Source organism: Erythrolamprus reginae, chromosome 3 (genome assembly GCF_031021105.1).
Source record: "Erythrolamprus reginae isolate rEryReg1 chromosome 3, rEryReg1.hap1, whole genome shotgun sequence".
In the NCBI taxonomy this organism is placed as follows: domain Eukaryota; kingdom Metazoa; phylum Chordata; class Lepidosauria; order Squamata; family Dipsadidae; genus Erythrolamprus; species Erythrolamprus reginae.
In genome coordinates, this window is record NC_091952.1 from 11,433,170 (window position 1) to 11,453,930 (window position 20,761).

Consider the following 20,761-nt stretch of genomic DNA (forward strand, 5'->3'; position numbering starts at 1 on the left):
GAAGCAGAAATTTTGGGTAGTTCAAAGAACTGGTAGTAGAAATTTTGGGTAGTTCAGAGAACCAGAAGCAGAAATTTTGAGTAGTTCAGAGAACTGGTAGTGGAAATTTTGAGTAGTTCAGGGAACCAGAAGCAGAAATTTTGGGTAGTTCAGAGAACCAGAAATTTTGGGTAGTTCAGAGAACCAGAAGCAGAAATTTTGGGTAGTTCAAAGAACTGGTAGTAGAAATTTTGGGTAGTTCAGAGAACCAGAAGCAGAAATTTTGAGTAGTTCAGGGAACCAGAAGCAGAAATTTTGGGTAGTTCAGAGAACTGGCAAATACCACCTCTGGCTTGCCCCTCTAGTGGGGTGGGAATGGAGACTTTGCAGTATCCTTCCCCTGTCAAGCTCCCCCTTCCCGAGCCATGCCTACCAAGCCACGTCCACAAAACTATTCCACACCCACCAAGCCATGCCCACAGAACCGGTAGTAAAAAGAAAAAAATGGATTTCACCACTGACTTTGATCATCTTAGTTGCTTTTCTTTCAACTTTTTCCAAAGTCTCAACATCGGAGCGCACCAGTGTGCTACCTTCCCTGTCCTACTGTCCTTTTGTCCTCTTTTATCGTTACTTTTTATTTATGCTATGTTTTTACAAATTACAAATTACTTACTTTACAATTACTTTACAAATTACTACTACCCTATGCATGTTTGACAGACAGACAGACAGACAGACAGACAGACAGACAGACGATGATAGATAGATATATAGATAGATAGATAGATAGACAGACAGACAGACAGACGATGATGATAGATAGATAGATAGATAGATAGATAGATAGAAAGAAAGATAGATAGATAGATAGATAGAAAGAAAGAAAGATAGACAGACAGACGATGATAGATAGATAGATAGATAGATAGATAGATAGATAGATAGATAGATAAAAAGATAGATAGATAGAAAGATAGAAAGATAGCTAGCTAGCTAGCTAGCTAGCTAGCTAGCTAGCTAGATAGATAGATAGATAGATAGATAGATAGATAGATAGATAGATAGATAGATAGATAGATAGATAGATCTATCTTTTAAGCAGTATGGTGATGAAAATTGGTTGATTGCAGTATTCCAGATGTGGTCTCACTACGGTTTTGTAAAGTGGCAGTAATACTTCACGTATTCTTGAGTCTGTGCCTCTGTTCATACAACCCAGCATTATATTAGCTTTTTTCTTTTGGCTCTCATTCCCCACCCATTTTCGACTCCCCCACCATCCTTGAGCAGATAGAAAACCACACTGCCGTGAGAACCGTGGCACCCGTTGCCAATCCATCTACATCTCCCATGGCTTGTCTTCTACATGACTTAGATCCAAAGTGATGGGTGACAAGATCTAAATAATTTTCATACCTTGAGGCTGTCCTTGCACAGCGTCAAGAGACGGGGGAAAATATTACTTTAATTCTGGTACAGCTCAAGATGATTTAAGGTTGTCTTTTCCCTGGGCAGAAGCGAGCATCTTTGTACAGCATGTAAAGAGTAACTGTGGGTTGGTGGGGGGGTCAAAATGTTGGCCACCAGTACTTCATCAAAGTCTCACCCCATTTTTAGGGGTCTCAGGTAGATGTAAAAAGGGGCAGGGCTGCCATCTTCGCATTTTGGACCACCGATAGGATGTTTTAGAGTAAATTATGTCTGAAAATCCTGAGTAGCAAAATTGCATATATAGAATAGGATAGGATAAGGATAGGATAGGATAGGATGGAATGGAATGGAATGGAATGGAATGGAATAGAATAGAATAGAATAGGAAATTATAGAAGTTAGAAATTATAGAATAGAATAGAATTAGAATAGAATAGAATAGAATAAGAAATTATAGAAGTTAGAAATTATAGAATAGAATAGAATTAGAATAGAATAGAATAAGAAATTATAGAAGTTAGAAATTATAGAATAGAATAGAATTAGAATAGAATAGAATAGGAAATTACAGAAGTTAGAAATTATAGAATAGAATAGAATTCTATTCCGGAGGTACTCTGGTCCAGTGCCATGAAGGGCTTTATAGGTCATAACCAACACTTTGAATTTACTAGATGATGAAGTCTCTGCATTGCTTTCCTTTCCTTTGTTGCAGATACTTTTTGTACCCTACTCCCAGTCACTTTTTTTTTTGAACTGCCTAGTTCTAAACAAATGCATAAACTGCCTTCTTTTGTTTTATTTGCTGAAGAGGCAGGCAGACTTCCAAGTCCCAAAAGGAAGATTTGGACTGGAGCCATCAATGATTTTTACCTCTTAAGGGTCTAGCAAGCTTAGGTGGTTCTCCGAGGCAATCGTGGAATTGAAGACAATGCTGGAAGCTGCTGCTTTGCTTCGGAACATGCCAGATCCTCACTGAACTTTCTTTTCTAATTAAAAGAACCAAGGGAGGGAAATAGAAATAAATTTAAGTGGGGCAGAATGCCATGCTGGCATCAAAGAAGGAATACGGGGAGGTTGCCATCAAGTGGAGATCCCAGCAGGTGTCGGGAGAGGTCGATGGTGGATAGTCTAAGGGTAAAGTTTTGGGAGTTAGGTGATAATACTACAGAGTCAGGTAGTGAGTTCCATGCATCAACTACTCAGTTACTAAAGTCGTATTTCCTGAAGTCGAGTTTAGAGTGGTTTACTTTAAGTTTGTATCTGTTGCGTGCTCGTGTGTTGTTGTGGTTCAAGAAGCTGAAGTAGCCGTTGACAAGAAGGACATTGTAGCAGATGATTTTACGGGCTATGCTTAGGTCGTGTTTAAGGCGACGTAGTTCTAAGCTTTCTAAACCTAGGGTTGTTCACTCTGGTAGTCCTCAACCCCAATTGAGCCTAACATTTCTGTTGCTAAGTGAGAGAGTTGTTAAGCAGGGTTTGCCCCGTTTGAAAACTTTTCTTGCCATAAAAAACCTACTATCAAAAAAACAATTTGGATTCAGTAAGAAACTATCCTGCAACCTACAACTACTCCACTGCAAAAACATCTGGACTACCCACCTTGATCAAGGAAAACCCATTGATGCAATTTATATCGACTTCTGCAAAGCCTTTGACTCAGTGGTTCACGACAAACTTCTCCTAAAACTCAAATCCTATGGCATCTCAGGACTCCTCCACAACTGGATTACTGCTTTCCTGTCAAACAGGCAACAAGTTGTCAAAATCGGAAGCGCCATTTCCTCCCCTGTCCCTGTCAAAAGCGGCGTTCCCCAAGGCAGCGTACTAGGTCCTACTCTTTTCATCCTATACATCAATGACCTCTGCGATAATATCGCAAGCAACTGTGTACTTTTTGCCAATGATGTGAAACTTTTCAACACCACTGACAACACACTCACTCTCCAAAAAGACCTGGACTTTGTCTCAGACTGGTCCAACACCTGGCAACTTCAAATATCAACCAACAAATGCTCTACCCTCCACATCGGCAAAAAGAATCCAAACCACATATATGAACTGAATAAACAAATCCTCACTACCAACCAACACTCAGTAAAAGACCTTGGAATACTAATATCAAATGACCTAAGTGCTAAAGCCCACTGCAACAATATCGCCAAAAAGGCCTCCAGAGTTGTTAACCTGATCCTATGCAGCTTCTGCTCCGTCAATCTCACACTTCTGACTAGAGCCTACAAAACCTAGGCCAGACCCATTCTTGAATACAGCTCATCTGTCTGGAACCCACACCACATCTCAGACATCAACACTCTCGAAAACGTCCAAAGATATTTCACCAGAAGAGCCCTCCACTCCTCCACTCGAAACAGAATACCCTAAAAAATAGACTAACTATCCTGGGCCTTGAAAGCCTAGAACTACGGCGCCTAAAACACAATCTGAGTATTGCCCACAAGATCATACGCTGCAACGTCCTTCCGGTCAACGACTACTTCAGCTTCAACAGCATCAACACAAGAGCACGCAACAGATTCAAACTTAATATTAATCGCTCCAAACTTGACTGTAAAAAATATGACTTTAACAATCGAGTTGTCGAAGTGTGGAACTCATTACCGGACTCAATAGTGTCAACCCCCAATCCCCTACACTTCTCCATTAAACTCTCCACGATTGACCTCTCCAGATTCCTCAGAGGCCAGTAAGGGGCGTACATAAGTGCACTGATGTGCCTATCGTCCCCTGTCCAATAGTCTTTCCTTATCCTTTTTATATTATATATTCTCTCCTCTATATATATTTTCTTCTCTTCTTTTTTACTTCCTATCTGTATATATATTACCTAATACCTATTCTCTTTCATATGTATTGTATATTGGACAAAGAATAAATAAAAATAAAATAAAATAAAAAATAAAAAAATAAATAATTGTTAAGTGGAATGTGGCAGCTAAAATCCGGCTTCCCTATTAACTTTGCTTACACTTATACTCAGAGATGGTATTTGTTGTGCTTGGCTCTGGCCCAGCTCCTGCCCCAGGGAATGTGGAGGTGGATGAAGGGAAAAATTCAACATGTCACATGCTTGTGTTATTGCCGACAGAATCAGTTCAGAGTTTAGTTTCTTCAGACGAAGAAGAAGGTGGGAGTGACTCGGCAGAGGAGGGCTTGGCACACAGCCAAGGCAGTCAATCTTCCTTATCTTCTACTGCTTCAGATGATGACATTTTGGACCCACGCAAGCACAGAATTATGCGTAGAAGAGACCAAGTAAGAACATATTACAGGAAATAAGGGAGGCCGCTTGTGTTTGGGTGGGGCTCCAGTAATTAGGGCTGCTGCTATAAATAGCAGCATGTGGGTTTGGCCATTGTGGAAGAATATCTGTTCACAGTTTCGTCAGGAATCTTGTGTGCTGGACTTTGTTGCTTTTTCACGTCTTTGAAAAAAAAGCAGAGCAGCGTGTGTGTGTGTCTCCCTTGGTTGGAAGAAGAAGGGGTGTGAAGTTTCTCCACAGCTGCTGGCTAAGTACTTAATGACTGCTTAAGGGAAATTGTACAGACTTTCTGGTTGTTTTGGGATGAGTGCTCTTTGCAATACAAAAAGAGTGCTTAGTTTATTTTTGACTTTTGTGATAAAGAACATTGTTTTGAATTTTCAAACGTGTGTGTGTCTGAAATTTGTATCCTTGAATTTTCGGGAGGCTCCTATCAGAGAGCCCGGCAGAACAGTATTCAGCCGATTCAGACCAGTTACCTACAGGTGGCTGTCCCCGCCCCATCCTCTATTTAGCCACAGTTTCAAGCCACGTGTATCAGTAAAGGGCTGCAAAAAAATTTACTGCCACACTGTGGCCGTGGCTGATTTTGTGGGTGTGGCTTGCTGGCCATGTGACCAGTGGGAGTGGCTTGGCGATAATGTGGCCAGGTGGGAGGTGGCTTAAAGGTCACATGACTGGCTTAAAGGTGGACAACTTGACTGTCACTCAGGTCAAGAGTTTGGGTTTAGGTGCCTGGCCTCTCCTCGCTTCAAAGAGATACAATTTCCCTATTTATTTACTATTACTGAACATCCAAATTATACTATTTAATTCTACGCACAGTGGTACCTCTACTTAAGAACTTAATTCGTTCTGTGACCAGGTTCTTAAGTAGAAAAGTTTGTAAGTAGAAGCAATTTTTCCCATAGGAATCAATGTAAAAGCAAATAATGTGTGCAAACACATTAGGAAAGAAATAAAAGCTCGGAATTTGGGAGGGAGAAGGAGGAAGAAGAAGAGGAGGAGGACAGTCACTCCTGAAGGAAAAAGGTGAGGGGAAGGGAATCAAAAAAATCCAAAACTTTAAGGCCTAAAAAAAAAAAAAGAGGGACTCTGAGGTGGCAAGGAGAAGCACGTGCCTCCCATACACCCGGTGCAAGGCTGCCTCCCATATATTGCGCCAGTGGGAGAAACTCAGGGGGAATGGCAGGAAACTGGCCGGGCTTTCGTGCTGCTCTCAAATGCCCTGGGAAATTTTTCCAGGCTCTTAAGTAGAAAATGGTTCTTAAGTAGAGGCAAAAAAATCTTGAACACCCGGTCCGAATCTAGAAAAGTTCTTAAGTAGAGGTACTACTGTATATATGCCATATGTGTACATATATATTACACACGGGCACACCAAAATATACATTATCTATTACATAAACTGTTTGTGTTATGTACACAAACACAAACGCACACACATATCTTCTAAAACTAAAACATTTACTGCGATAGGAAAAACATACCCAGAGCCCAGAAGGGGGAAAAAGAAAAAAAAAATTCTATTGGTTCTGCGTACCTGACGATAACCATAGGAGTCCATCACTGACATGTATGCATGCAAGCCACGCATGCAAGCAAAGTGCCCATTTGGAAGGCTGTGCGCATGTGCAGAAGGCCGCACACACGATCCAAGTGAACATCTGTGTGTGCACGCTCACATTGTTGGTGCTGGGCGAACAGGTAGTGAACCCATGTGAATTTCACTTCTGCTTCTAATTATACTTCGGATCTGGATTTATTTTATTTACGGTATTTTATTTATACACAATGAGGGTTTTAGTGGGTATATATCTATATACACATAGTAAAATACATGATGAAGGTTATAGAGGAGATACTCATAGAAAAATATATTTAAGAAATAATAGAAAAGAAGATACAGTAATAGAACATATCAATGAAAGAATAGAAGAAGAGATATAGGAATAGAAGAAAGGAATAGGAGATATAGGAGAGCAATAGGACAGGGGATGGAAGGCACTCTTGTGCACGTGTACTCGGCCCTTACTGACCTCTTAGGAATCTGGATAGGTCAACCGTAGATAATCTAAGGGTAAAGTGTTGGGGGTCTGGGGATGACACTATGGATTCCTTTAATAGGAAAGTGAACACAAGAACAAGGGGACAAGGTTAGTTGGGGGAAAGATCAGAAGCAACGTGAGAACATATTATTTTACTGAAAGAGTAGTAGATGCTTGGAACAAACTTCCAGCAGACGTGGTTGGTAAATCCACAGTAACTGAATTTAAACGTGCCTGGGATAAACATAGATCCATTCTAAGATAAAATACAGGAAATAGTATAAGGGCAGACTAGATGGACCCTGAGGTCTTTTTCTGCCGTCAGTCTTCTATGTTTCTATTTAAGTCTCCCCTGGTTTGTCTGTTGGAACTTTGAATGGTGGCTAAGTGACGGATCATAAGTCAGGGAGCACCTGTATTTTCTGAACTCTGTGGCACATGCCGCCATTTCATAGGGTGAAAGATGGCTGGGAACCTGAGCCTGGAGGACAACGAACAGTGGGGGTGGGAGGGAGGGAGAGAAACCCCGTGGACTGGAATTAATGTAACTCGCGCAGCAGGCTAGACTTCAATATATCTATTTTGCCACCGAAATTAATTTAGCATTCCAAATTCATCGGCGTTGGAAGATAAAGACATAAAACGGGCCCGCCAAGTCACACTTTGCTCAGCTTTTTCACATTCAAGGAAGGAAGACACAGAAAGCAGGTTGGGGTGGGTGGAAATAACGGAGGAAAGAAAAATAACAGAAAGGGCAAGAGATAATTTTTCTAGGTGTGCAGACAATCATCCGACAGAGATACAGCTGTGGTGCCATTTTTACCTGGAGCGGAAGATAAAAAGGGGAAATTAATACCGAATGTCTGGAAATACAGAGGAGGTTTGTAAATGTATGCAGATGGGAAATAAAGAGACTTATGAGCTGTCTCCTGGTCCCTTGGTTTCTCTAGAGCAGTGTTTCCCAACCTTGGCAACTTGAAGATATTTGGACTTCAACTCCCAGAATTCCCCAGCCAGCATTCGCTGGCTGGGGAATTCTGGGAGTTGAAGTCCAAATATCTTCAAGTTGCCAAGGTTGAGAAACACTGCTTTAGAGATGGTTGGGCTTGGGTGGATTGGTGTGACAACTACCATATTTGGAGGACTACAGAAGTGTTTTTCACTAGTGTGCCGTGAGACATAGTCAGGTGTGCTGTGGGGAAATTAAACATGGGTCCCCAAACTACGGCCCACGTGCTGGATACGGCCCACGTAGGCCATTTATCTGGCCCGTCGCCAGCTGCCTCCATCCGAACATAAACATTCCCCTCACAATCCCTCCAACTATCAACGACAGGAAGAATGGAGGCACATGGAACGCTCACTGACCCATCACCTTCTCGGATTCATCCCGACCACTAACGATGAACCAATAGCAGGCCGCCTCTCATCCACACCCAGCAAGGTCCCCGCTCAGGCTGCCACGCACTTGGCCGTGGCGAGTAGTTGAAGCTGCTTCTCCTCCCCGTGGTCCTGATTTCTAATCCTGGTCAAGACTGGAGGTAAATATTGCCACCACTAGATGAAGCCCCAGCCTCAGCTGGTTATGTCTATGCTATTCACACTAAGTGAGTATAAATACATTTAGAAACTATATTATTAACTATATTATTATTATTATTATTATTATTATTATTATTATTATTATTATTATTATTAATTAGATTGTATGCTGCCCCTCTCCGTAGACTTGGGGCAGCTCACAACAGTGCTAAAAACAATACATGGTAACAAATCTAATAATTAAAATCTAAAATAACAGTTTTACATTACAAAAAAAAAACCCCAGTAGATAAAATACATACACACAGTCATATCATGCACAAAGTTACATAAGCAAGGGGGGATGTCTCAGTTCCCCCAAGCCTGACGACAGAGGTGGGTTTTAAGGAGTTTATGAAAGGCAAGGAGGGTGGGGGCAGCCCTAATCTCCGGGGGGAGTTGATTCCAGAGGGCCGGAGCCGCCACAGAGAAGGCTCTTCCCCTGGATCCCGCCAGATGACATTGTTTAGTCAACCGGACCCGGAGAAGACCAACTCTGTGGGACCTGACAGGCTACTGGGATTCGTGCGGCAGAAGGGGGTCTCACAGGTATCCTGGTCCGGTGCCATGAAGGGTTTTATAGGTCATAACCAACACTTTGAATTGTGTTAGAGCGTCATTTTGTGTCATTTTGGTTGGTGGTGTGCCCCAGGATTTTGTAAATGTAAAAAATGTGCCGCGGCTCAAAAGAGGTTGAAAATCACTGGACTAGGGGATGCTATTTTGGTTGTTTTCCAAAGCACCTGATGGTAAGATGAGAAGCAAGGAATGGAAACTAATCATGGAGAGAAGTAGCTTGGAATGGTGGCGAAACCTCCTAACAGTGAGGACAATTAACCAGTGGAACAGCTTGCCTCCAGACATTGTAGGTGCTTCATCACTGGAGGTTTTTAAAAAGAGACTGGACAGCCCCATCGACGAAACAATGTCATCTGGCGGGACCCAGGGGAAGAGCCTTCTCTGTGGTGGCTCCAACCCTCTGGAATCAGCTCCCTCCAAAATTAGAACTGGCCCCACCCTCCTTGCCTTTTGTAAACTCCTTAAAACCCACCTCTGTCATCAAGCATGGGGGAACTGAGACATCTCCCCCGCCAATGTAGTTTTTTGTGCATGATATGACTGTATGTATGTTTTATATATATATGTATGTTTTATATATATATATAAAATTTACGAAAACAAATATATATATATATATATATATATATATATATATATATATATACACACACACACATATATATATATATATATATATGTTTTTTCTTATGTCGGATCACCCTGGTATATTTTTAAGGAACGTCACAGCTCCTTTTTTTTGCCTATAGGCCCAACCTAGGGCCACTGCAAGGCAGTAATATATTTATAGCCGACAAACTATATTTTGTATGTGTTAAATGTTTATAGCTGGAATTTTAAAATTAAGGGAGACCAGGATAGATCTATTTCGGCCTTATTAGGCCTCATCAGCTGGCCACACCCACTCTTTTACTGGGATTCGATCTGGGAAGCTTCTGCATTGTAAAGCAGAGAGCTAGCAATTAGACCCATCCGATCTGAATCCTCTCAGCTCTGTACCAGGGAGGGGTATATGTTTTTTCTTATGTCGGATCACCCTGGTATATTTTTAAGGAACATCACAGCTCCTTTTTTTTGCCTATAGGCCCAACCTAGGGCCACTGCAAGGCAGTAATATATTTATAGACGACAAACTATATTTTGTATGTGCACACATACAAAATATAGTTTGTCGGCTATAAATATATTACTGCCTTGCAGTGGCCCTAGGTTGGGCCTATAGGCAAAAAAAAGGAGCTGTGACGTTCCTTAAAAATATACCAGGGTGATCCGACATAAGAAAAAACATATACCCCTCCCTGGTACAGAGCTGAGAGGATTCAGATCGGATGGGTCTAATTGCTAGCTCTCTGCTTTACAATGCAGAAGCTTCCCAGATCGAATCCCAGTAAAAGAGTGGGTGTGGCCAGCTGATGAGGCCTAATAAGGCCGAAATAGATCTATCCTGGTCTCCCTTAATTTTAAAATTCCAGCTATAAACATTTAACACATATATATATATATATATATATATATATATATATATATATATATATATATATATATTGGGGTTCCTTGCTTTTTAGATTTTTTAAATGTACCTTTGTTATTTTAGATTCTAATTATTAGATTTGTAATTATATATTGTTTTTATCATTGTTGTGAGCCACCCCTGAGTCTGCGGAGAGGGGCGGCATACAAATCTAATAAATAATAATAATAATAATAATAATAATAATAATAATAATAATAATAATAATAATAATAATAATAAATAGTATTGGGTCTCCTGCTTGAGCGGAGGCTGGACTAGAAGATCTATTCTATTCTGAAGAAGAGGGAGCTGTAATGGTTCAAATGCATAATTGTGGCTACCATCTTGAGCCAACCCTGATGGCTGATTATTTCTTACAGCCATTCTTAGATAGAAACATAGAAACATAGAAGACTGACGGCAGAAAAAGACCTCATGGTCCATCTAGTCTGCCCTTATACTATTTCCTGTATTTTATCTTAGGATGTGTTCTGGTTTCTGGTAGAAATTTATCAATTACAAATAACTCTTATTAAATGCATTATATAATGAATAAAGAAACTCCATTTATTTCTCTGCTCTTCTGGAATTCAAACACATTCCATACAGGCACTCGTCCGTTATCTCCCTTAAACTGCATTTCTCACATTCCTTCTCCTTCTGCACTTAACAAGATTTATTTTCCTAACAGCATGGTTTCTAAAAACAGCAGAACTGACTGTTAATCAACACAGAATACTTTTGCTTACTTGAGAGCTGCCAGAAAAACATCCATTTTTCCCTTCGGCAACGTTGAAACTCCACCCTTCTTCCCCACTGACCCCATGACATGCCAAATACATCACTACAGTATTTTACCCATTCCTCTCCTTAATATCTTCTTCCAGACACCTGTTCTCTACGTTTTTGGGCCCTTCTGAATTTAGGGTTAACCCAGCGAACGTCTGATTCTCCCTCACTAGATCCTGAACTCATAGCCCCATCCTGTGGCTGGCTTCCCACCTGTTCTACTACCTGTAACCCCGGGGGCCCCACTGATTCATAAACACTATCTGAATCTGAGTCCTCAATATCTTCCTCATCCTCCAACTGATCAGGAGTATGTACAACAGGATGGATACAGGATCTATGTTTATCCAATATGACATGTTATATTTTATTTTTTGGTGTTTTGTTCATTCATTCACCAAAAATTAGAAGAGAAGAGAAGGGAAGGGAAGGAGAGAGGGAGGGAAGGGGGAGGGAGCAATGAAGGAAGGAGGGAGGAAGGGAAGATGGGAAGGAGGAGGAAGGAAAGAATTATTGGTTTAGATTTGCTCAAGATTTTGTCACCTTTATTTTTCTGCTTAGAGGGGAATAATGTAAATTATCTTACATCATATAAGCTGCCAGCTGCCAAAAGTCGAATTGATTGTGGCAGGATAGCAATATAATAAATAAACAAACAAATCAATCAGCTAATTAATTAAAATAATGATGTTCTTCTTTTGACCCTCAATAGGAAATCTACATTGGGTTTCCTATTTTGATCATGAAATATGCCACTAGCATCATCTTTTTGGGAGGCACAAATATTAACAGAAAATTTGTATATGCAGGACAAAATGCTCCTATTTGTCTCTATAAATCAAGTTGGTTGATTTAAATGTCTGGACAATTGTGCAGTCACCAAGGAACAATGCCTGATTCTTATTTTCTCCTTTCCAAAATGAGATGTTAGAAAAATTTGTCCTGCCAGCTGAAATACTGGACATTGCAAGCACCTTTAGCCAGTTCTTCACTAATTGGGAAGCAAGCCTTCTCTGTGGCGGCCCCGGCCTTCTGGAACCAACTCCCCCCAGAGATTAGAATTGTCCCCACCCTCCTTGCCTTTCGTAAGCTGCTTAAAACCCACCTCTGCCGCCAGGCATGGGGGAACTGAGATACACTTTCCCCCTAGGCCTTTACAATTTTATGCATGGTATGTCTGTATGTATGATTGGTTTTTATATAATGGGTTTTAACTGTTTTTAGTATTGGATTATACTGTTTTGTTACTGTTGTTAGCCGCCCCGAGTCTGCGGAGAGAGGCGGCATTCAAATCCAATAAATAAAATAAATAAATAAATAAAGTTATTTCTTATTTTGACTGAAGAGTCTCTAGAACAAGGATATCAAGCTCAATGTCATTGAAGGCCCCATTAGGATTGTGTTTGACCTTGGGGGGCTGGAGTGAGCAGTCCTTCTTCTTTCACAAAGTGAAACACACTTTGCTCTGGTTTAGTTTCAAAGCGGGGAAAAATCAGCACACAAAAAGTCAAAGTCAGTAAAGCAGTCACAAAACACAACAATCAGATAATCCTCCACAATGGCCAAACCCACAGGCTGCTATTTATAGCAGCCTCACTAATTACCACAGCCCCACCCAACCACAGGTGGCCTCATTTTCTTTGATAATAATCTCTCAGTTGTTGTTGCCTATGCATCGCTCTCCACATGCGTGGCTGTATCATTAACTCTTGTGCTGAATCCAAGGAGGAGCTAGAGAATTGATCTCCTTCTGAGCTGTCTGCCACACTCTCCTCCTCCCTGTCACTCATATCTTCTTGGTCAGAGGAGCCTTCATCATCAGATTCCACCGGGGGCAAAGCAGGCCTGCAGCATGTGGATGTCTCCCCCACATCCACAGTCCTTGGGGCAGGAGCTGGGCCAGAGCTAACCACAACAACGGGTAAACCGGAAGTTCATAAAATGCAATTTTACTTTGCCCATTGTGCTGTTTTTTGCTCTCCGGAACTTCAGGAAAGACTTTCCCAAGGTCAAAAATCAGCTGGAGCTTGCTGGAGCTGATCTAGAACAAGATATCGAAATGTCATAGGTTTGTGATCATGGGTATAGGACAGTGAAGGGTTGTAAAAAAATTTACTACTGCACTGTGGACATGGCTTATTTTATGAGTATGGCTTGCCACTCATGTGACCAGGTGGGAGTGGCTTGACGATCATGTGACTGGGTGTCTTAAAGATCATATGACTGGCTTAAAGGTTGCCAACTTGTCACTCATGTCAAGGGTTTGGGTTAGGGTGCCTCAAAGAGATACAATTTCCCTATCTATTTGCTATTTATTACTGAACATCCAAAATATACTATTTAATTCTATGTAAATATGCCATATGTTTACATAGATATTACACACAGGCACACAGAAATATACATTATCTACTATATAACCGAGCCGAGGTGGCGCAGCAGGTAGAGTGCAGTACTGCAGGCCACTAAAGTTGACTAGATCTGTAGGTCAGTGGTTCAAATCTCAACACGGGCTCAAGGTTGATTCAGCCTTCCATCCTTCCGAGGTGGGTAAAATGGGGACCTGGATTGTGGGGGCAATAGGCTGGCTCTGTTAAAAAGTGCTATTGCTAATATGTTGTAAGCCGCCCTGAGTCTAAGGAGAAGGGCGGCATAAAAAATAAATAAATAAATAAATAAATAAATGAATGAATGAATGAATGAATGAATGAATGAATGAATGAATGAATGAACGAACGAACGAATATGAATGAATGAATGAATGAATGAATGAATGAATATGAATGAATGAATGAATGAATGAATGAATGAATAAATAAATAAATAAATAAATAAATAAATAAATAAACTGTATGTGTATGTACACACACACACCTCTTCTAAAATTATACACATTCAACCTCATTTACTGCAATAGGAAAAACATACCCAGAGCCCAGAAGGGGAAAAAATAGAAAAAAATCAAAATTATTCTACCGGTTCTGCATACTTGATCGTACCCCAAGCCCGTCACTGGCACAGGATCTCCATCTTGAGCAGGAGGTTAGACTAGAAGACCTTTAAAATCTCTTCCAACACTATTATTCTGTTATTCTGAAAAGAACGAAATGAATCAATCTAATAATCCTCATAATTCACAAAGAACCTTTCTGGTTGTTCACAGAGAAATGATAAATTGTTTAGGACCCGACCATTTATTAATTCTTTTTTGGCTGGAATTATTGGACTGGGAAGGTAAAAAACAAAACCTGAAAATGAATTTTCCCCTCTCCATGCCAGGCCAAGTTCTCCAATGGGCTGAGTCCCCAGCTCCTATTTTTAATAATAATAATTAATAATAATTTATTAGATTTGTATGCCACCCTCTCTCCGAAGACTCCGGGCAGCTCACAACAATAATAATAACAATGTTACAATGGAAACAAATCTAATATTAAAAAACAGCTTAAAAACCCCATCATTTAAATACCATACAACACACAGATACCATACATAAAATGTAAAAGCCTGGGGGAGGTGTCTCCTTTTTCATCCCCAGTGCAGTAAATGCCTTTCAATATGGAAACCAGCCTTCCCAATAACCAATGCGAAGGAAGCTACTGTAAAGCTGGAACAGTTAAAGGCAAGCTGCCCATCATTCAACCAGACAGCCCTTTGCTGCACTCTTGCTGCAAAGCAGAGACACAAAGCTGGGCCCTGCATTGCTGTAAACGGAACCTGATGAAATGGCAGGACGTCCCATCTGAAGGGGCTGTGGGAGAGATCAGCCCATCGAGACAGCTGGGACTTATCTAAAGGGTCAGCAGAGACAGCTTATCTGGTTACAGCTTGGCCGATAATACTTCAGCGCAGCAATCAGGCCTGAATATTACTTCCCAGTTTCAGTTGAAAGGAGTTGGCGTGGGATTTTTCTCCCCACAGAAAGAAAAAAGCATAACAAAGATTTAGAAGATGATAGATAGATAGATAGATAGATAGATAGATAGATAGATAGATAGATAGATAGATAGATAGATAGATAGATGATAGATAGATAGATAGATAGATAGATAGATAGATAGATAGATAGATAGATGATAGATAGATAGATAGATAGATAGATAGATGATAGATAGATAGATAGATAGATAGATGATAGATAGATAGATAGATAGATAGATAGATAGATAGATAGATAGATAGATAGATAGATGATAAATAGATGATAGATAGATAGATAGATAGATAGATAGATGATAGATAGATAGAGAGATAGAGAGATAGATAGATGATAGATAGATAGATAGATAGATAGATAGATGATAAATAGATGATAGATAGATAGATAGATAGATAGATAGATAGATAGATGATAGATAGATAGATAGATAGATAGATAGATAGATGATAGATAGATAGATAGATAGATAGATAGATAGATAGATAGATAGATAGATGATAAATAGATGATAGATGATAGATAGATAGATAGATAGATAGATGATAGATAGATAGATAGATAGATAGATAGATAGATAGATACATAGATAGATACATACATAGATAGATACATACATACATAGATACATACGTAGATACATAGATAGATCCTACATGTTTCCTTATATCTTTTCTATTATTATTATTATTATTATTATTATTATTATTATTATTATTATTAATTAGATTTGCATGCTGCCTCTCTCCATAGACTGTGTGTTCCCTCCCACACCAAAAAAAAAGACAGGTTCTATTTCATAACTATTTTGGGCTTCATAATTGACCCCATCTTGAAGGTGGGAAAGTAGACAGTTTCTAATTCATAACTATTTTGGGCTTTCTAATTGTCCTCATCTTGAAGGTGGTTCAGTTAACTAGTAGGCAGCAAGCACAATTGGCAGAGGAGACGAGATATCATCTCCCAACGTTATCCTTGAAACCCCTCCCTTGTAAGTAGGAGTGGAGCCACAGTAACCCAATGCCTCCTGCCCCACTCAACCTTCAAAAGCAAAGCTGGTTCAGGAAGAGCGGCTGGATCAGGGTATCAAAAGCTGCTGATAAATCAAGAAGAAATCAAAGTCACCCTTCCCTTAGCTGTCTGTCGGTGAAGGTCATCTGTTAGAACCGAGATGTATTTACATCTGACATTCTGGTATGAACCTGGATTGGAATGGTTCCTTACTAAGATAACAGAATAACAGAGTGGGGAAGGACCTTGGAGGTCTTCTAGACCAGTGTTTCCCAACCTTGGCAACTTGAAGCTGTTTGGACTTCAACTCCCAGAATTCCCCAGCCAGCCAGGAAGGAGGAAAGGGGAAAAAAGCAAGGAGCGCAGATGCAGTAGCAGCAGCAGGGGAAAAAAGGAGAGACGAGCCAAGACCAGTAATCCAGGAAGTGACAGCCGCCAATCAGCTGGAGCTGTGCACGCATCTTCATTTCCACCAGTGGAACTGCGTTCCACCCCGTCCTACCTGCTGCCCACCCCTGATTATGAGCCTCAGTGGTGCAGTGGTTAGAGTGCAGTACTGCAGGCTTCTTCTGCTGATCATCGGCAGCCAGCAGTTTGGCAGATCGAATCTCAGTAGGCTCAAGTTTGACTCATCCTTCCATCCTTTCAAGATCCATAAAATGAGGACCGAGATTGTTGGGGGCAATATGCCTACTCTCTGTAAACCTCTTATAGAGGGCTGTAAAGCACTGTGAAGAGGTATATTTATTCTATTTTGTTTATTTTTGTTTCTTTTGTCAAGTACATATTGGTGGTATACAAAAATATTTATATTATACATGATACTAGTAAAAGAGAAACATTAGGACCAGGGACAGAAGGCACGCTGGTGCACTTATGCACACCCCTTACTGACCTCTTAGGAATTGGGAAAGGTCAACATTGGATAGTCTAAGGGTAAAGTTTGAGGGTTAGGAGATGATACGACAGAATCAGGTAGTGAGTTCCATGCATCAACTACTCGGTTACTAAAGTTGTATTTCCTTCCGTCGAGTTTAGAGCGGTTTGCTTTACGTTTGTATCTGTTGTGTGCCCATGTGTTGTTGTGGTTGAAGCCAAAGTAGTTGTTGACGGGAAGGACCTTGTAGTAGATGATTTTATGGGCTATGCTTAGATCATGTTAAGGCGACGTATACTGCTAAAAAAAAATAAAGGGGACACTCAAATAGCACATCCTAGATCTGAATGAATGAAATATTCTCATTGGGTATTTCATTTGCACAACTATTCCATTTGCACAACAGCATGTGAAATTGACTGTCAATTAGTGTTGCTTCCTAAGTGGACAGTTTGATTTCACAGTAATTTGATTTACTTCAAGTTATATTCTACGGAGTCTACGGAGAGGGGCGGCATACAAATCCAATAAATTATTATTATTATTATTATTATTATTATTATTATTATTATTATTATATTCTGTTTTTTAAGTGTTCCCTTTATTTTTATTTTTTTTGAGCAGTGTAGTTCTTTACTCCATTCAAGCTTTGCTGGCTCTTATAGTTTCTGCTAGAGCAGTGTTTTTCAACCAGCGTGCCGCGGCACACTAGTGTGCCGTGAGACATGGTCAGGTGTGCCGCGAAGCTCAGAGAGAAAGAAAACGAGAGAAAGAGAGAGAGAGAGAAAGAAAGAAAGAGAGAAAGAAAACAAGAGAGAAAGAGAGAGAAAGAAAGAAAGAAAGAGAAAGAGAACAAGAGAGAGAAAGCAAGAGAGCAAGAGAGAGAGAGAAAGAAAGCAAGAGAGAAAGAAAGAGAGAGGGGGGGAAGGGAAGGTGGGAGAGAGGAAGACATAGAGGGAGGGAGGGAGAAAGAGCAAAAAAGAGGAAGGAAGGAAGAGAGAAAGAAAGGGATGGAGAGAGAGAGAGAAAAAGAAGAAGGGAGAGAAATAGGGAGGGAGAGACAAATAGAGCGAAAGGGAGGAAGAGAGTGAAAAAAAATTTGTCCAAACTTTTTTTAGCCCCCCCCACCCCAATGTGCCCCAGGGTTTTGTAAATGTAAAAAATGTGCCATGGCTCAAAAAAGGTTGAAAATTACTGTGCTAGAGGTTAATCTTTTTTAAAAAAAGATTCTTCTCCTTCCTCCACTCATATTTGTGAACTTTTTTTTTTAATAGTTAATCTGGGGAAAATACTGCAGTGACCAGAATAATAAGCGAACAGCCTGAAGTGACAGAAACTGCTCAGCGGTCTTAACTCAATTATGGTTTCCTCCCTTGGAAGAGAGGATGGCTCCGAGCAGAAGGCTCACGCTTGGGTCGAAGGAGTTGGGCAAAGGAGGCTCTTCGCTGGGAGTTGGCCAAGTGCTATCCCCCCTCGATGCTCTCGAAACCATGCCGTCAATGCTGCACCGTCAGGGAGATGCAAGGCTGCAGAGAAATTTAGCCGAATCAGCTATCTGCCTTCTGGCTTCTCTGCCCAAGAACCATCTACACCGCGAAAGGAAAGCAGAATGTGGGCCAAAAGGGGAAGGGAGCCACCACCTTCCAGGATGACCTTCTTGCTTGGTGGGACCGAGGACAAGACGATGCATTTGGGGGGATGGAATTGGGACAAGATTTTCTTTTTAAGAAAAAAGGAAAAGGGGAGGAACGTTGGCCAGGCTGTGGAGGGGGAGAAATGAAGTCGTTTGATGCAATGGGAATGGAATGGAATGGAATGGAGTAGAGTAGAGTAGAGTAGAGTAGAGTACAGTACAATACAATACAATACAATACAATAGAAAATAGAATACGGGAAGGAAAGGGAAGAGAAGAGAAGAGAGGAGAGGAGAGGAGAGGAGAGCAGAGCAGAGGAGAAGAGAAGAGAGGAGAGGAGAAGAGAGGAGAGGAGAAGAGAAGTGAGGAGAGGAGAGCAGAGGAGAGGAGAAGAGAAGAGAGGAGAGGAGAAGAGAAGAGAAGAGAAGCGAGGAGAGGAGAGCAGAGCAGAGGAGAGGAGAAGAGAAGAGAAGAGAGGAGAGGAGAGGAGAAGAGAAGAGAGGAGAAGAGAAGAGGAGGAGAGGAGAGGAGAAGAGAAGAGAAGCGAGGAGAGCAGAGCAGAGCAGAGGAGAAGAGAGGAGAGGAGAGGAGAAGAGAAGCGAGGAGAGCAGAGCAGAGGAGAAGAGAGGAGAGGAGAGGAGAAGAGAAGCGAGGAGAGGAGAGCAGAGCAGACGAGAGGAGAAGAGAGGAGAGGAGAAGAGAAGCGAGGAGAGCAGAGCAGAGGAGAAGAGAAGAGAAGAGAGGAGAGGGGAAGAGAAGCGAGGAGAGGAGAGCAGAGCAGAGCAGAGGAGAAGAGAAGAGAGGAGAGGAGAAGAGAAGCGAGGAGAGGAGAGCAGAGGAGAAGAGAAGAGAGAAGAGGAGAGGAGAAGCGAGGAGAGGAGAAGAGAAGAGAAGAGAGAAGCGAGGAGAGGAGAGCAGAGGAGAGGAGAAGAGAGGAGAGGAGAGGAGAAGCGAGGAGAGGAGAGCAGAGCAGAGGAGAAGAGAAGAGAGGAGAGGAGAAGAGAAGCGAGGAGAGCAGAGCAGAGGAGAAGAGAAGAGACTAGAAAAGAGGAGAGGAGAAGAGAAGCGAGGAGAGCAGAGCAGAGGAGAAGAGAAGAGAGGAGAGGAGAAGAGAAGAGAGGAGAGGAGAAGAGAAGCGAGGAGAGCAGAGCAGAGCAGAAGAGAAGAGAAGAGAAGAGAGGAGAGGAGAGGAGAAGAGAAGCGAGGAGAGGAGAGCAGAGGAGAGGAGAAGAGAAGAGAGGAGAGGAGAAGAGAAGCGAGGAGAGGAGAGCAGAGCAGAGCAGAGCAGAAGAGAAGAGAAGAGAAGAGAAGAGAGGAGAGGAGAGGAGAAGAGAAGCGAGGAGAGGAGAGCAGAGCAGAGGAGAAGAGAAGAGAGGAGAGGAGAAGAGAAGCGAGGAGAGCAGAGCAGAGGAGAAGAGAAGAGACTAGAAAAGAGGAGAGGAGAAGAGAAGCGAGGAGAGCAGAGCAGAGGAGAAGAGAAGAGAGGAGAGGAGAAGAGAAGAGAGGAGAGGAGAAGAGAAGCGAGGAGAGGAGAGCAGAGCAGAGCAGAAGAGAAGAGAAGAGAAGAGAGGAGAGGAGAGGAGAAGAGAAGCGAGGAGAGGAGAGCAGAGGAGAGGAGAAGAGAGGAGAGGAGAGGAGAAGCAAGGAGAGGAGAGCAGAGAAGAGGAGAAGAGAAGAGAGGAGAGGAGAAGAGAAGCGAGGAGAGGAGAGCAGAGCAAAGGAGAAGAGAAGAGAGGAGAGGAGAGGAGAGGAGAGGAGAAGCAAGGAGAGGAGAGCAGAGGAGAGGAGAAGAGAGGAGAGGAGAAGAGAAGCGAGGAGAGGAGAGCAGAGCAGAGCAGAGGAGAGGAGAGGAGAGGAGAAGAGAAGAGAAGCGAGAAGTGAAGAGAAGAGAAGTGAAGAGAAGAGAAGTGAAGAGAAGAGAAGCAAGAAAAGAAGTGAAGAGAAGAGAAGAGAAGCGAGGAGAAGAGAAGCGAGGAGAAGAGAAGAGAAGAGAGAATGGGAATAGAGTGGAGTGAACTGGAGAGGAGAGCAGAGCAGAGCAGAACAGAACAGAACAGAAGCTGGAAGGGACCTTGGAGGTCTTCTAATCCAACCCT

At 41.7% G+C, this 20,761-nt stretch overlaps 1 protein-coding gene across 1 annotated transcript in view; it reads right to left on the reverse strand.

Moving 5' to 3' along the window:
- Positions 1–15,061: 15,061 nt before the first annotated feature.
- The window catches only part of LOC139163488 (NADH-quinone oxidoreductase subunit N-like), a 196,148-nt gene continuing 190,448 nt past the window's right edge, over positions 15,062–20,761 (reverse strand). Inside the window, 2 exon segments of the mRNA XM_070744286.1 lie at positions 15,062–15,441; positions 15,526–15,674. Of these exon segments, the coding sequence (XP_070600387.1) occupies positions 15,062–15,441; positions 15,526–15,674 (529 nt within the window).